The sequence below is a fragment of the Anser anser genome (genome assembly GCF_964211835.1).
Source record: "Anser anser genome assembly, chromosome: 1".
Classification (NCBI taxonomy): domain Eukaryota; kingdom Metazoa; phylum Chordata; class Aves; order Anseriformes; family Anatidae; genus Anser; species Anser anser.
This window is the reverse complement of record NC_139720.1, coordinates 65,001,602-65,019,471: the sequence shown is the minus strand read 5'-3', so window position 1 is coordinate 65,019,471 and position 17,870 is coordinate 65,001,602. Positions and strand designations below refer to the sequence as shown.

Genomic DNA, 17,870 nt, shown 5'->3' with positions numbered 1-17,870 from the left:
GATTAGTATTACCATGACCTGAGAGCCATATGAGACTTCAAAGTTTCAGAGATGTCAGAATGTAAACCTTTAGAAAATACCATATGGAGTATTAGAAAAAGAGGTCATTAACATATGCAGAGAGGAGTCCAGACCCCAAGTCTGCAAGAAACTAATCTCACTCTGTCTTAAGACATTTCAGCATTTCCCCTGTTCTCTCTCCTCTCCCTCCTCAGGAAAAAAAAAAAAAAAAAAGAAAAAAAAACACACAGTTGCTGACTTAGCAGGGTCCAAAGTGCCTTTTCAGTTTATTTCATTTCAGTGTTCCCTGAGGACACCCATAACATATGGTGAATGGGTTGATCAGAATTCAATGAAAAATGGCTGAGACAGGCTTGGTAATATATTATGGGATCTTTTCAAGGTTCAGAGATTTCTGACATGCTGGGTGTCTGAGTGCAGAAGAATTGCTTTTGATTTGCTTTTAAGTTCAGGTTTTAGGGTGACTTGGAGGCAATGCTCTCTGGGAGCATGCTGAAAATGATGGAAGGCAGAAGTGTCTCCTGCCAGAGAGGCAGGGAACTTGGAACTTGATCTTGGCAAATCATCCCCTGCCAGCCGAGCTGCAGCTTTCTCAGACGGTCTCCCCCAACACAGACCAAAATAGGAACAAGATTCTGATTTTGTCTACATTCACGTAACACCTTGCAAAGCAGTGGCACCAAGCCATCTTCTCACACTAGTTTTACCCAAGAGGAATTAATGATAATTAACCAAGCTCATTACCCATCCCAGAATACATTACTTGTTTCATAAAAAGGCTGGCACACACACCTGTAAAACAGACTTGACAGTACAGTATGCTTAATATATTGGAAATGAATTAAATTTAACATCTTTTAGCATGGACTGAAACTGGCAACATCTTTTCAACATTGCTTAAAGTGGTTTTGGCAAGATGTATATTAAGCAGGTGGAATATGTAATAATACTAACAAATGTCTCAAACTTCCACAGGGTCCGATGTGCCAAAATCAAGGCCCCCACTTCAGATTCGATATTTAAACGTGATACCCATGTACTGGGTAACTTCCACGTTGTTGTGTTGTTGTGTCTATTGCTACAGAAGAGTAGTGTAGCAGCTAAACTTTCCTGATGCACTCCCTGCCCTTGTGGTGCAAAGATGATTGTTCAGGTATCAAGGTGGGTGGGCTGCCTGTCTGAGGGGCAGGCTCTCTGTGACCAGCTTCAGCCACCTGAGGACTAGCATCTCTGTTTCTTCAGACAGACAGGCTACTGCAGACAGTGACTTGGAACATCTAAGGCAGCTCCCACTGAACAAGAGGTGGTATGTATGGTGCAAGGCCAGCCATGCCAGGTGGTACTGTTCTCACATATATATATATATTTTTTTCGTATAGCTCCTATGCCTGTCTGGGTGACACCTCAGAATGAAACTTGGGCCACCTCTCCAACATACTTCTCTTTCCTTCTCCCTTCCCAGCCGCATCTGCTATTTCACCAGCCGCAGAAGCACAGGACTCAGCCTAGAAAGTACAGCCCCTTTTCCCCAGCTGCCCACCACACCTTGGTGCTTGACACCCTAGGTGGTGGCTTCAGTGCTGTCTCTGAAGGTTGGATTGGGAGGAGGTCCCACAGACTGTCACTGCAGAGGGGTTACCTGTGGCTGAGTCAAACAGGGCACCTGTACTTACTACTGAGGTGTGAAAAGCACCAAATGGACACTGAAGGCACAGGAGGCCCCAGCCCTACATGGTTTAATTACTTTTACTTTAACCCCAGACCTCTGTTGCCTCCGCAATGTTTGGTAAACACGACCTTTTAGAGGAGGAAAAAACAGATGGCATCCTGCATTAGTGTAACTGCCCGCTCAGCACCCCGGGAAAGAGAGACTTGGCTTCTCAGCAGCAGTCTTTCTGCCACTTCGACTCAGATCTCTTGGCTCCTCATCCCTGAGGCAGGTTTGAACATCACCAAATTCGCTGACAAAAGCCTGCCGGTGCAATCATGCAGAAGATAGAATTTCACTGCTAAAATGAGATGAATTCAGGGCTGGGAGGCAGCAGAGCCTCTACGAGGGAAGGAAACCTTGCATATCCCCTCAGCCCACTGCTCTCCTATTCCAGCTACCTGTCAGGTCAGGCACACAGCTCTTGGGATTTCTAGACCTAGGCAATGGCTTCCGTGGTTTTCTTTTTCCACCTGTTGTGACAGACCCCCAGGGATGGACTGCCCCTCTGGGCTCTTTCCTAAGGGACTGGGGTCACTGCCTACTGAAGGCAGTGAGGGAGACGATTCACAAGACTTTCGTGTAACCCAGATACATTTTGTGGCTGTTCTCAAATATCTCAGCTTTTGTGATCACCACAACCCAGTAGAAGGCCATTGTTTGTGTCAGACTGACGAGAAGGAAGCCCAGCTGTCCTCCTCAACATAAAGAGTGACACAGACTCAGACCACCATCCTCCATACAGATACTCAAAACATTATTCATCAGCTTCAGGAAAGCAGATTTGATCCAGATTTTAACTTTTCCAGTGTGTTCAGATCTGGGGTTTGGGGTTGGCTTATAGCTTGGGGTTGGCTTATACCATGATAAAAACAGCTTGGTTAGTAATCCTTCCCCCTTTCCCCAACCAATGACTATCATCACAGTCTTGTGCAGCAGGCACAAAGCTCCACTTTCCCATATTCTAACCTACTGTGTCACTGCTGCTTCATTCACACCCTGATCCTCTTTATGTGACTTCTCTTTCCTGAGGCCTTAATCCCTTTTGTATCTTTTTTCATTCCTATTTGGAAAAGAGAATGTCTTAGCAACTTACACATCTGGACATACAAACTCAGATTCCTCCAGGGCCACTTCAACTTTTCTTCCCTATGAGGAATAAAATGTTTCCCATCTCTATACTTTGTACTCAGACATGAATGTTTTGGAACAAGATAGTTAAGAAACACAGGACTTTGTCTTGACACAGTCAATCCTATTGTTTTGTTGAGTAGAACCATGGCTGGTGCTGAATGGTGTTACACCAGTGGACTGCACCAAAGTCAATGGAGGATGTAGCCCTGTATGCTATATTTTTAAGACAACCCATAATATGCTTATCAAATCCAGTTGTGCTATAACAGCACAGCAATAATTTTCACAATGCATCTCTGCACAATCAATTTCTGTGCATCTTGACCTTCTACTCTCGCATTAGTGTAACTTGGGAAATTACAGGCATCTGTTATATTTTGCCACTCACCCAAGAAGATGTGCAGAAGAGTACCAGCAACATGTACACACAGCAGCCTATCCTCATTTTCCCTCTTTCCTCAACAGCTGGGATGAGAGAGATTGCAGTCAACCCAGATACACAGGCAATAATAACAGCAGCATAACCTATTTATGGGAAAGCAGCAACTTACCAGTATGGGACATGAAAAAGGTGACACACAGTTCTTATCACCAGGCAAATATAGCTCCCTGTGGGAGAGCGTTGCAAACTGTATATGGAAAGAACCAAATTACCAACGAGACATAGTTATAAGTTGTTAGAGTAAATTTCCAGACTGAGTGGCCAGAGTCAGGTTCCTCAATCTAGAAAGAAAAGAGCCTAATTTGCAGATATGCAAACTGGTCTTTAACTTACATCTCACCTCGATGACATTTGTGTAAACTTGACAGCCTTGAAAAGCAGGACCACTAGGTATGGACTAAGTAACCTACATACCCTCTTAATGACTTGACTTCAGATATCCAGGAGAGTAAATTCAACTCTCATGGGAAGTGAGACCTAAATCTATAAAATTAACCCAGAATTGAACAGCACTTCTACTTGCTCTTATATAGCATATTGGCAGTTCCTAAGGCAGGCTTGCTGCGGTAGTACTGCATGCTTATGCAAAAAGCTCTGGGAACCGAAAAAGAAAAGGTAAGTCTTGTCCACTCTAATGTTGTATCCTCAATACCCTTATTAGACAGCTTACAAAATTCCCTCTAGCCATTAGTCCTGCCTCTCTCCTTTGTTTCCCCTCTGCACTAACTTTCCATCTAGCCAGTACAATGGCAAGTTACCATGTACAGCAATGAGAAAAGGTTTGAGTGGAAGGCTTTAGGAAATGGGCTAGGCATTTCCATTTTTAGGACATGTACTGGTGGGAAGGCCTGCTTGCTGCTGTCTTTATCCCATACTCTGCTCCTTCCACCCTACTAGCAGTATCCTTGCACTACACTTCACCTTCTAGGCCCCATCCAGATTCTGCATCCACAATCTCTGAATGGAGCATGAGGGGATTAAGCACCCAAATATCACTCAGTCTCAACTCCTGTTTATGTCTTAATGCTTTTTTTCAGGATGATCTTTCCTCACAGAAGATGCGGTGGACCCCAGCTCTTCTGCAGTTTTGAACAGGGACAGTTCCAAAATCTTCTATCATTTTTACCCCCTCTCCCTCAGCTATCCAGCTATTTTCAGAACCCAAAGCAGCATGAAGCTGCAACAGTGGAGGTTCTGACTGGATATTAGGAAAAGGTTCTTCACCAAGACGGTGGTCAGGCACTGGGACAGGCTCCCCAGGGCAGTGGTCATGGCACCAAGTTTGCTGGAGTTCAAGAAGTACTTGGGCATTGCACTCAAACATAGGGTCTGATTTTTGGGTGGTCCTGTGTGGACCCAGGAGTTAGATTTGATGATCCTTGTGGGTCCCTTCCAACTCAGGATATTCTATTAAGTGATTTGAGCAGCCGTACAGTGTGCTCCTCTTTGGCCTCTCAGACTCCTCAGTTCTTCCTGGAGGATCTGCAAGCCTGCCAGGCAGAAGAAGGAACTCTGGAGCATAGTCATATGTTTCCAGTAGGAGAGCTTATTGTATTCAAACACAGGACCTACCCCATGCGGATGGCCAAAGATGAACCTGCACAAGAGTGAGTTAGTATTGTCGAGCACAGAAAAGACAACAGCCCCTTGGTTTGACATCACACTGCAAGAAAATGTGTGATAAAAAGAGCCTCATTCCTGTCACTGCCAAAGAATATTGGCATGAATAGGAATATTCTGGTCAAAGGACTTGCTCATTGTCTTCTGTTCTTATGTTCTGGTTCCCTCCAATTTCTTCTTTCATCTACGTCGTTTTTTAACTTTCTGCTTTTTCTGCTATCCTCTCTTCTTTTGTTCTCCTTCTCCGTGTGGCATGGTTGCCATCCCCTTTGCTTTCAGCAGCACTGCTTTTGTTCTTAAGCTAAGTATGTCTCCCTTTCTTTCTCAATGGCTTCTTTCTCATCACTTTGCCGATTTCTCAATACGTATTTGCCCCACCTCTCTCTCTGCCTTGTAAGCCATGAAGAAGTGTGTGGACAGAGGGTCCACAGAAACCACCTGTTGAGTTCCAGAGAATGCACCTTCGTTCACAAAAGATCTGGAATGGACCAATTTTAGGGGTGGGGACAGGATACTGATTGATGCAGAAAAGGTCAGTTGATACCAGTAGGGGATTAGAATGAATTGTGTTAGTTCCACCACAGTCCATCTGCTATGACTTTATCAACCGTCTGTGCCCATTTTTCAGTGCTAGATACAGGACTATTTCCAAAGCTGCCATTGCTTCTTCTCAGGCAGCGCTGTGGCATTATCACACAGAAAGCACAGGATACAGAAGGTGTTAATGTTGCATTCCACTGGTACTGAGAAGTTGCCATGTTGTGGACAGGGAATTCTTTGCAACACAGGGGAGAGAACATGAGGTTCATCTGCAAGTCACAAGTAAATCACCCAATACTAAAGCAACAAACTGATGGCTTAATAGCTTAAACACCACTTAAATAGCTGGTGAAAGTAGCTCCCACAACTGCAGGGTTTGGCTATGATCACCTCTCACTGACATTACCACTCTTGTGGCCCAAGAAATAGAAAGTGCTGTTACATGCAGGAGAAGAGTACTTAAATCCAAGTCTGAATTCCTTTAGAGCAGGATCCACATAGGCAACAGAAGCAAGGGGCCTGGAAATGGCTGGATACAGCCTCAGGCTCTCAGCAAACACGTGTCTGAGTGGTATCTTTGCAGTTTCAAAACAGGATACTTCAGACTGGTTTCCTTTGACCTTTCTCCTGCCATCTTCTTTCTTCCTTAAGGAAAGTGTTGACAGAGGTCAAATAAAGCAACCAACGTGACAGAAATGTCCCAACTGCTGCCAGAGTTTTTTTTTTTCCTGTTGAAGAGCCCATCTATTCCTCACTTTAACTCCCCACCCTCACGTTCTCCAAATTTGCCTGAAAGTGGTTGCACCAGCTGTTGGAGAGAAGAAGCAGAGAAACATCTGCTTGGAAGATAGTACAAAAATGTTCCATCCTGGTAAATCTCCTTTACAGGACTGAGCCACTGCATCTGAAACTCACCTCCTGTTTCTTTAAATGCTTCCAGAAAGAGCCATTCCTCCCAGGTCATGTACCAGAATTGCCAACTATACTTCCCTGAAAGAGATTCCCAAGGTTGTTGGTAACTATGATGTTAGGGACGTTCTCTAAAACAATCTTTTGCTTATAATTGTGTTTCAACATTTCCCCTAAATCTACATGCACTAAATACCTTTGTGGTTCTGGACCTAGGTCTCTACAAAGCAATTAAAGCTGCTTGTTCTGACTGTACAAAACACTCATAAAAAGAAAGGATCTACTCACTCTCAGGCTTAGAAGGAGTTCTGATCTGGGTCCAGACATTACTCCTGGCCCACACCTCTGTGTCAAACTGAAATCAAAACTCAGACAACTGTGAGCCTAGGGAATATTTATATGAACTTTGCTGACCCATCCCTGCCTGTTTGCAGCATCTCCACAAACTCCAGTTGTAATATCTTGAACAGAGGATTATTAAGTCTACAGGGAGGAAAGAATAAGAAGTAGATGAGCTGTTAAGAAGCAGAAAAAATCCTCTCTTCATGCCTGTGACCTCAATAAGGAACAGAAATGAGAAAAGAAGCACAAACGGGATGTGCTAACAAAGCAGAAATGTTGCTCAAACTTCTGTGTGTTTTCAAAAACAGTGCTGTGCATAGCTTCAGCATGAATGAAAGTCAGGCTGAAGAGCGTTGTATACAAAGTCTCTTATCCTCAGAGCACACAAGGCACAGACCACGGTTGTGAAGGCTTGCTTTACACTGGTGTGTCCAGGTGCTGTAAGCCTGACCTGAAGTATTCTCCATTAAGAATCAGAGGAGAATTCAGCCCCCGTGTTCCACTAATTCTGGGAGCTTGCATTTGACACAGCAAGCTGGGGGCCAATTAGTCAGAGTTATTGTGCTGTTTCATGTGGTAGGTTATAGATCTGATGTGATACAGACTAGAATCATTATCGTGCTTCACACCTGGGCCACAGCTACTGAGTACCTCTGAGATGAGAGGAAGCACTGACCTCCAGCTTATATATCCAATATCCTGCCACCAATATCCTGCCAGCAATCCTAAACCAAAAAGGCCAATTTCCCATTTCATGAACTGGATTTGCTTTCTTTGTGTTAGGCAAGGTCAGTCTTTCACAGGGTCAGTCATAATGTGCAGCTCATCTGTTCTTCTGTAATGGCTATAGAGTGACAGATAGTGGTGGAAAATCATTCCCCACCAAACTCAAGTTGTATGGGTTTTTTTGTTTGTTGTTTTGTTTTGTTGTTTGTTTTTGTGTTTTTTTTGTTGTTTGTTTGGTTGTTTGTTGGGGTTTTTTTTGGTTGGTTGGTTTTGTTTTCAAGATGCTTCAGTGGTATCTAAAAAGGACAATTGACTTGGAGAACAGGTCAGTTCCTATCAACTTCACGGGCCTCAGTCTTAGGGGTTACTGCATTTGTAAACCAAATACAATCTTGTGGCTTTCTTAGGAGGATTTGACTGGTGGAGCATCTAGCATGACCCAAGGGCAAAGTAAGAGCTATTCTGAGAGGAAAAATGCTCCTGGGCTACAGCAGGGTGGAGTCAAAGAAAGACATGATGCTGTGACAGTTCAGTGGATAATATGCACGGCTCTTTTGTGCCAATGTCTTCTAGTATGACTTCATAGGACACAGAACGAATGCAAGTTCTCTCTCTGAACAGAGTTCAGATACAGGTATATGAAGAGTCAGAGACAGCAGACTTCCAGAAGTAAAGGAAATCAGATTTTGTTTTTAACTGTGTGCTTTTTAAGGGGTAGCATACTGTCATGCAGCTCAGTTGGAAAAAAAGGTGTTTGAAGGTTTGATTTCAAAGAACTGTCCAATATCTGTCCATCCACTTTTCACCCTCCCACATACAACAATGGAGCAACAAACATCATTCCTCTTCCAGCAAGGACAAGGTTATTCCACTTGAGTACTTTGGTAAGTCAGAAACCGGGCAAGAGGGAGTTTCACCAGAAATGCAGGGAAGGCTGGCTTGGGGATGTAGCCAATGGCTTACATGTCTCCTTGCCACTAATGGGTGCTGTGATGCCAGGCAGTAACCAATTTGTGACGGTGACTAATGCAGAAGGCACTTTAGAAATGAGTACACAGCTGTTTGAAGTTTAAACTATATTGAGTTACAACTTAATTGGTCCATAATCATGAAGCAAACACTTGCCAGTTGTACTGATCATATTTCAGCCCTGAACTAAGCAGCACTCTCCATACTGGAAAGTTACATCTCATGAGAAAATATTATGTGCAAATGTGAGTAGAGCCAGCTCAACTTTTCCATGGACATTTCAGACCCTAACTCTCCTGCTCAGTCCACATCCAAGCCCTTCTACACGACAATCCTTAGAACCCTGACTGGGAGGACTCTTTGCCTCCTTTGCCTTAAAAGCAGGTCAGGTCTTACCTGCTCTTCTTCCAGGTAGGAAGGACCATCTCTCTCACAAATACACAGGTGAAGCATCATCCCTTCCCAAAGAGTTATCTGAGGTCTGATCCTGCCCTTCGCACAATTATACTTGGATCCCATCTATTCTCCTCTGTGACAAGATCATTCAGCACCCCCGTGTCATCCCCATGACCACTGCCAAAGTGGACCTGCCCCAGGTGCTTAATGTTTTATGTAGAACTTTTCTCACCACTGGAGCAGAGGTGATTTTCTGCTGATTTCCTATTCAGCATCACAGGCAAGCCAGAGGCAGGCTCCGAAAAGCCTATGAAAGGCAAATGAATGAATATACTGTTCCCTCCAATTGTGACTCCATCATTTCCTCTCATTACTCTAATAGAAACAAATCTTTCTCATCTCAGCCCTATTACCTCACACAAAGGCAAATGGTATGTAATCCTGTTAGAGCTGGGCTGCTGCTGGACACATTTTAAGGTCATTGTTCTGGGATGCCAGTCTCCACTGTGAGACTGGGAGAAGCGGGAAATGCAATTACTAGGCTATTCAAATCCCTAGAATGAAACCCTGCCGTTAACAGGCAGAAGCCAGCAAGAAAAAGAGCAGTTGCTTTATGAAATTATAGGGTTTGGCTAAATCACAGTCTAATCAGCACCTCAGCAAAGGAGCAGGGTTAGCTCCTACTGCCTTCATGGAGTCTCCTCACTCCACTCAGCCTGATCTTTGGCATCCCCAGTGGAAGCCCAACCTGAAAGATGGGCTATGATCATGAAGCCAGTAGAGTACAGATCCATTGTAGAAAGTGGTGGTTCTTGTCCAGGGTTTGCACTATACTTGGAAACGGGGAAGCCCTAAGCAGAGCTCAGCAACAGGAACCTGCCTGCTGCTGCCATCACCACATACTGTATTTTGGCTCTGGGCTTCCTGGGGGCAGAAGATGTTGCATCAAATCTGTCTCCTAAAGCTCCTGGCCCGCAGCACCAGTCTTGCTGACCACTGGTGCAAGCCAGCACAGCAAGGTGGGATATTCACATTGCTAAACTCATGGGACTGTGACACTCAGCTCCACCCCCATCCCTCAATAATGAATTCACGCACCGGAGGGGAGAAGGCGGAGAGCAATGTTTGTGGCAGTCAGTGAAGCAAAGCTGAACGGTATGGGTGGGAATGATCACAACTGCCTCATCAAGTTGGCTTCTTCTGAGCAGTTAGACACCAATCTGCTCCCAGTCATTCCCACCCAGGTGAAGCCAAGGCCTTTTCAGCTGGATGGGTAGCAAAGAAAGATTCAGAAACATAGTAGGACAAACCCCAGGGAAGACCACACAAGAACAATGGACAATGACCATCAGAAAACACAAGCAGAACCAAACCTTTTTCCCAGGCTGATCACAACAACTGACCCTACTGTTTTCTTTTCGTTCTGCCCCACCAAAGCTGTGTCGCTGCTCTCACTGCTCTGTCCTGCAGTCAGGCAATCGCTCCTCTTACTGCCTTGAACTAGATACCTGTCTTTATGTTCGCCTTCCCTGCTGCCCGTGTTCCCTCTGTCGCCCGAGATGAGGCTGGGTTCTCCCTGAAGCAGGGCTGTTCTCGCAGGTCCCAGAAGGAAGTGATGAGGGCTGAGGAAATGCTCCTGGCAGAGGAGGAGACAGCAGCCGATCACTGCTGGAGTCTCCAAGTCCCTTGAAGAGACGAGAGTCACTTCCCTGTTTATGCTCTTTATTAGTCCCTATTCTCTTTAATCGGCTTAGACTGATGAGCCGAGGCAGTGGTAGGGATCAGCCGGGCTGTTTAATTAAAGGATTGCAGCTCAGCCCTGCAGTTTGGGGGTTTGTGTAAATGAGCTGCAAGTACATTATTTAATCTGCTGTGCAGAGAGGAGTTGGGGCATTAATGAAGCAAACTCTAATTAAAACTAGACGGTTGATGGTTATTAGTGGCATCAGTTCTGACAGGATTTATCTCATTTAGGGAAACACTTGATCATGGAGGGAGAAAAGAAAGAATAAACCCAAGCTGGTTTATCAAATTCACCAAAGCACCACTTGTGACTGGTTGTCCCTTCAGCGGTGCTCAGGAGAGCTGTACAGGGAGCTCCTGTGTCCCAGGCTCTCCCATCGGGAGTCCTGATGAGCGTATTTAGGGATATTCCTGGCTCACCCAGGAACTGATTGCCTATTCAGGCTCTCTGACCCACATATTTCAGTCTTGATTGACTTTTGTTCTGCCTTGGTTCAACAGGGAGCCTGCTCATGATCTGAGCAGGGTGATGGGCTCTGTAAATGATCTGATGAGCTTCTCTCAGCGGTGTATTGAGTTATTCCAGAGCAGCACAGCTATCAGCTACAGACGTGAGCTCCATGGTGACCCTGTGGTTTTCCTGCTCTGCATTTCTCTTGCCCTCCTCACTGCAGTGTATATGTAACTTCAGGAATGAAGGGTGCCCATGGAAGACTGCAGGACCTAGTGGAGGCTAGGAGGTGTGGTCTGGCCAACACAAAGCTGACCACTGATCTCAATAGTCCCGCATGTTCTCTGCCTTTCCAGTGGCACAGTGTGGGAAGCAGGAATATTCTTCTCACCTGACACCACCTCATACAGGGATCGCATATAAATGCTGCTCTCTTTCAAAAAGCAAAAGACTTCTTGAATATTTTGTCTTCAAACAGCCATGGTGGCTTTAACCATGTCTGTCTCTACACAGAATAGTGCGTCACACACAGACAGGCTCAGTCTGCTACTAGGGTCTAGCCTAGGGGCATTAGAAATGGTAAAGAGAAAGCTGTGTAAAGAAAGTAAGGAAAGCAGGGGACCTACAGAGTGGGACAAGCTGAAAAAGACGGTCTAGGTGACATAAAAAGGACAGCATAGAGCAGTATGAGAGGGCCCTCAACTGGAAGCCCAGATGCAACATGCTGGGTCAATGGGTCAGTGTCACTCGTCTCCACTTCTGACTTTCTGCATCTTTGGATGCAATTTTCCAAGTTGTTAAATTAATGGAATAAATGATCATTTTCTCTTTGATTTACATGCCAAATCCCAGGTGAGAAATTTGGTGGTTCCCAGTACACAGAGGGCAGGTGAACTGAGGCTCAAGGAATGGGTAGGGTCTTTGGGAGTCACTAGGCTGGAAAAAGAAAATATGACACATGAGCATGACAAAAATTCACCTAGTGCTTAAGGCACTGTGGGAATGACAGCCTCATAGGATAAGAAAATGTTACAAACTAAGGGAGCTGATCAGAAATAAGATGGAGGCTGGAACAAGAATGGGGCAGGGTCAAGGATCAGGGTATGATGGCAGCTAGCTATGGCAAAATCGAGCCTTGGTTTAGACAAAACAGAGCATGTGATCAAAACCCTCTCTTTTGAGAAATGCAAGGGAGAGGTGGCTGTCCCTACCACAGCAACCTCTGTTGTTTCCTTTTCCTTGCCAGTACCTCCCCATGTGACACTGAGATGCAGCTGCAGACATCCCACAGGGCTGTCACACAAACTTTACCAATCCTTGACAGCTCTCAGCACAGGGTGCTAACCCTTCCATCCTCGTACACAAATGGGAATGAGGGGTCCTGCTCCTTTACCCTGTCTTCAAGTGTGGCTGAAGCCTACTTTTGACCATACCCATGTGCACGTATGCCTATTCTCTTCACAGTTGTCTAGCACTTACACTTTTCCTTTGAAGGAAATCAGAAATCACAGCCTGCTCCAGTGAGCAGAACGAGCAAGAGAAATATCATTTCAAAAATGATGTAGCCTCACTACTGCAATTCAGCTGCCCCATTCTGCCCAGAGCCCTCCCCTGTAACTTGGGCTTCTTATACTGATGCCAAATGCCAGATGTAAAAGTCTTGCAGTGTGATGAGGGAAATCTTTAAAGAGAAATCTGTTTACTGTTGACAGAAGGCTGATGAGGCATGACAAAAAGGAGCAGGTCTGTGAAATGGTGTAAGAGGCTGTGAGTGGAGAAGGAGATGGCAAGAATGGAGGAACAAGGCAAGCATGGAAACTATATCCAGTATGTGCATCTCGAGTAATTTTGATGTACTCCTTGGACCCTTAGGTTTTGGCACTGATGTCCTCCACTGATGAAGGACAGCTGTGATAAGTGCTGGTGTGCCCAACCCTACCTGCACTGAATACAAGTTGGTAATGGTTAATAGCACCAGCCTATAACTGACCATCGCTGGCAAGCTCAAATCATTTCAGCTGTGTGTTATGTAAAACCGCACCCCTCTGTTTCAGGCTGCCTCAGCCCTAGTAGTTGTTGTGAACAAGTGAGATCCCAGCAGGGCATTTCTGAGAGGTCAACTCTCACCCCAGGTGTGCATGGGAGAGACGAAATAGATACCATGTGTGCCAGTGTTAGGCAGAACTCTGACTTTCTTGGTGACTTTTGCTGGAGGTTAAAGGTCTATACTACTGTGTGCCCAGGCACCTTACAATGTGGGGTAACTAATTTGAAGGAGAAGAGTGAGGCACGTGTATATCACTGCCAAAGTGATGCAGGAAGGTAAAAAAAGATACAAGGGGGAATGTGGGTTGATGAAAGCAAATGTTGGAAGAGAGGCTGAAACTTTGTGTTTGGAGGCACACAGGGGTGTGTAAGTGGAGGCCAGAGATGGGTTGTGAGCAATTACACTGAAGGAGCAATCTCTGTAAGCAAAAAGAAAGGGACAGCAGTGCTGGGGATGTGGGGCATAAGGGAGGGTGGAATTGGGTCAGGGTGTATAATATGTGAGTTTTTTCTGGGGCAGGAAGATCAGTGATGGGTGATGAGAAAGCAGGAGAGGATGAACAAGAAAAGACCTCACTAGCAGCAGCTTCCCACCTTGGAGAGGAGTCTGGAGATGAGGGCTTCTGCTCTGCATCAGCTGCTGGGCAACAGAACTGGTGTAAAACAGTTTCATTCCTGCAAGAAAAAAAAAACAAACAGGTTAGTGTTCAGCTCACTCAGCAGAAAACTCAGGTCTGTTCCAAGGGGATGGTGACACCCAATGATGTTGAAAGAGAAACCTGATTATTACATGAATGTTTTACACTCTGAGATGTTAGGGAGTGGGAGATAAGGGGGCTAGCAATTTTATACCTCTCCTTTACTCTCCCCTCTGCTGAGGTGAAACTGTAGAGAACAGTCAAAAGCACACGAATGGGAAGGTTTTTTTTCTGTCATTATCTGTATCATGATCCCATACATTTCATGAAAAATAGGTTTGCCAGTCTCTAATGTTTATTTAGTTTGGGACACAAACATCTCCTTAGACGTGTTTCCTTAGATACGGTTCCTGTAAAATTTAAATGCAAAGAAGTTGATTTTTTTTTCATGGCAATGGCTGAATTAACTCTGAAGACATTTCTCCTGAAGCCTCTCTTAAGCACAAAAATGGCCCTAGCACATCAATACTGGAGATTGCCAATAACAGTAGAGAAAAACTGACATGACAAGCACAAGAGGGTGGGCTGCGATCGTGAGAAGAACAGAAAGTAGGAAGAGATCACAGCAAAGAAAAACAAAAACATAAGTAACGAACCTGAGGAAAATAGGAAAACAAAAGGCTAAAAATGTGTTTATTAGATGAGAAAGGCAAAAGAACTCATCCAAAGACAGAAATGCTAGACTGAGCTTTCCAAAACTGTTCACTAATCTTGAGTGACATACTCTTGGGTCTCTTGCCTGGAAATATTTCTAAGGAGCCTCATCTTAAGGGTTGTTGGGCAACTACCATAGCACTGGAACCCAGGAAGACAGGAAGACCTGTTCAGCACTTCTGAAAATTAGATCCTTTCAGAATAGTTCCTTGTGGACCCTTGAGGTGTCAGAGGCAGCACAAATCAACAGCCAACTTTGAACACCCTGACCTTCATCAATGAAAAGGAGTCACTAAAAAGAGACACAGTGGCAGGCAAAAAAGTACTAGATGAATGGTATTGAAAAGAAGAAGAGAATAAGAAAAGCAGGTGACACAAAGCAGGCTGAACCCTCAGATGGCACAAATCACCCTGTCTCCAAGTCTGTGGAACAGCACTTAGAGCTCTGTTCTCAGTGCTACTGCGGAGACCCAGGGCTCAGATGGGGTCATCTCATTTTAAAAATATTTTTGTAGCTTCTAGCCCAGACATAAGCAGTAAAGCTAAGTCTCCTGGCTTGTCATGGGGTCCCTTATTCTTCCAATGGTCATGCCACACTTTCTGTCACTCTGAAATGTGAATTTTATTGCCTTTGTCTTTCTCAAAATATGACAGAGATTGGCCACAAAGACAGCTAAATTACAGACAACGATGATCCTCCTCACAACCACCACATTTCAGCCTCTCAGCTAGTTCAATATAACAAACTGCTCAGTTCTTCTGCTTCCTTGACTCCCAATGCATTGTCAAAAGGCATCTTTCCCTAGAAGCAACAGGATTAGTAGGAGGAACTCAGCAAGGTGAAGAAGAAAGTGTTAGCTTTACCTCTCTGATCTCTGTCCATGCCCTAGGTACCTGCCTGTGACATGCAGCCTGCTAGAAAAGAAGGGACATGTTTGTGTGACATACCACATTCATCTCCTGATCTTCCATTTCTGTAACTACCCAGCTCATATACCTTCTCTCCTGCCAGCCTGGTTATTGCTGATTCTCACTACATTTTTTTATATTCAAACTTATCATGTGGCAAGTACCTGTCTGTCTAGTGTGTACATAAACTACCTGTGTTGTCTTTTTACTGAAGCAGGTGGTAAGGTCACTTTTGAGCCTACACTCAAGCAGACTTACACAAATACTCAAGCTCCTACATCTTGTTGCTCTGCTTCCAGCTAGAAGTGTTTAGGAAAAAGGAATTTTCTGATAAAATTTTGTTTTTGCAGAAAACGCTGAATCATCAGACTAAAATTATCTGGTGACATCTTAGGTTTGACAAAGATCCTTCAAATCACAGTTTTACCTGGACTTCCCAGCAAGCTGCTGGAAGGTCCATGTCCCCATATCCCAAAGCTCTAGCACAGCCATACCGTACAAGTAGTCCTTTGGACAGGGGCCATCAGGTTTCCAGTCTTTCCATTCACCTGGCTCTTTGTTCTGCCCAACTCCCTATGCAGTCTGCACTGTCGTCTGCCTAACATCAGATGCACCACTTAGCTTGCTAATTACACATAAAGAAAGCAAACAACAGGGAGGGAAAACATAGGGAAAAAGAGGAATGAAAAAGTACAGACAAAAACCTGAGAAACATAAGATTGTATAGAGATGCAATGCCTTGTTAGCTAATTATCAGGATAGACGCAAAGAGAAAAGTACTGGGGAAACGGGGCCAGGAAGAGTGGCGTTAAGTTACAGGACTTTAGGCTCAGTGTTCTGTGGACATTTTAAGAAAAACCATCTCACAAGTGCTCTTCAGAGAATCAGGATGCTCTGAGCTTTGCAGCTGCACAGTCAGCTGTTGACTTTGGTTTTACACTAACCTTGGCTATTTTCTGACCAAACCAGAGTCTCTTGAATCTCTGAGATCCCAATATCTCTGGAGTAGTCTCACAGCTTACATACCACTACCAGGTATTGATTATGCCCATAGGCAGATATCTGCCTCCAGGCCATTTGGGATCCATGAGTCCAGGGCCATGACACCCAAGGAGAAGTGCCCAAGGAGGTGATGAGGAGCAGGCACTGCCCAACAGATACACAGTGTAAAGGGATGTTCCAAGAGTGCTGAACTTTCTCTTCCCTGTGGGCAAGGAACGATATCTTACTACTCTTACTACATATGAGTTTCCCAAATACCCAGGTGCAGTTGCAACTTTGGGTCTACTCACATTCTTCTTTTACAACTTGTATCTCTTCCTCTTTTGACCTACTCAGGCACACGTCACAGAAAATGGGTTCCATCTTGAAGTCTATCCCTGTTCATCTTCCTCTTTCTTTCCACCTCTTGATCCTGCACATATCTGATGCCTTGCAAATCTGTGTGAAAAGTGAGCCCCTTGCCTTTACAGCATGGCATGCATAACCCAGGAAGGAGCTGGGAAAGGAAGAGCTGACAGGCTATAAAAGAAATGGACCTGTTCTCACCCTGAAGAGGCCGTATTAATTGCCATCTGGACAAAGGAGCTCTTATCTGGGTGAAAAAGGCAAGTGTCTCAGGGCCCTGCTATCACTTCTGAGCCCAAAGTAAGTGCTCTAGGAAGCAGCTCTCTTTTTAACTCTGTGAAGTCTTCAGGTAAGATGTTATTTTTGATGCTGTGAAGAGGGCCTGGCAGGATTGTAATGGCTGGTGGCTACCAGGATTTCATTCCCCTGTGGTGCTGTCAACCTTTGCAGCTTTAAAATAAGTCTTGAGATATTTAGTACCTCTCTGAAGTCGGTGTAAGTCTTTTGATGTTTTTTTTTTCTTTTTCTGCTTTCTTTTTATTTAGTTTTTAAACAAATCTGACTTCAGAAGTCAGCAATGCTACATAAAATTTGAGTGTGCAGTCTCTGAGGAGTTAAACACCAGAAAGCATAAGGTTTATTTTGCCTTTGGAAAACAGGGAGGAAGGCAATGTGTCTTCAGTCCGGTGGCTGTTGATTCAGACTCATTACTTTGGGGTGCTGATCTGTAGTTTCTTTCTTTTTAAATATTTCATAGTTGGTAATTGTTCCTCAGTTAAAAGGGTAGGCCTAGAGCTTGCTTTTTGACTTTCTGTCTTTTCCTCTGTGTCCTCTACCTTGCATTTCTCAGGCTTGCAAACCATTGCAGAGACTGTTGCTAAAAAAACAATGATGTGTTAGGCAGAGCAGGCAGGTGATCAGGAAGAGAGATGATTTCTCCTGTCTGTCAGGATACAGTTAACTGTTGTGTTTGCAATGTATTGCTTTAAAACCAAGCAAATGGTCATCACTTGGGCTGCACCCCAAAGAAAAGCTGGAAGAACAAAGCCAGCAAGAAGGGAAGGTGTTCTGGGAGAGTGAAGACGAGTCGGATGGTACAAAAGAGAAAAAGGCAAATGGAGAGGGGGAGGCATGCTGAAGTGCCTACTGAGGTAAATGCTGCCAGCAGTATGTGAGTCGTGTGCGGAGGAGCAGCACAGGACAAAGGCAAGCAAA

At 44.7% G+C, this 17,870-nt stretch overlaps 1 protein-coding gene across 5 annotated transcripts in view; it reads right to left on the bottom strand.

Moving 5' to 3' along the window:
* The window catches only part of IQSEC3 (IQ motif and Sec7 domain ArfGEF 3), a 103,155-nt gene that overhangs the window by 45,336 nt on the left and 39,949 nt on the right, over positions 1-17,870 (bottom strand). For all 5 annotated transcript variants that reach the window (XM_083827944.1, XM_083827947.1, XM_083827946.1 and 2 more), the window contains exon 2: positions 13,642-13,722. In XM_083827944.1, the coding sequence (XP_083684070.1) occupies positions 13,642-13,722 (81 nt within the window). The remainder of the gene's footprint in view (positions 1-13,641; positions 13,723-17,870) is intronic.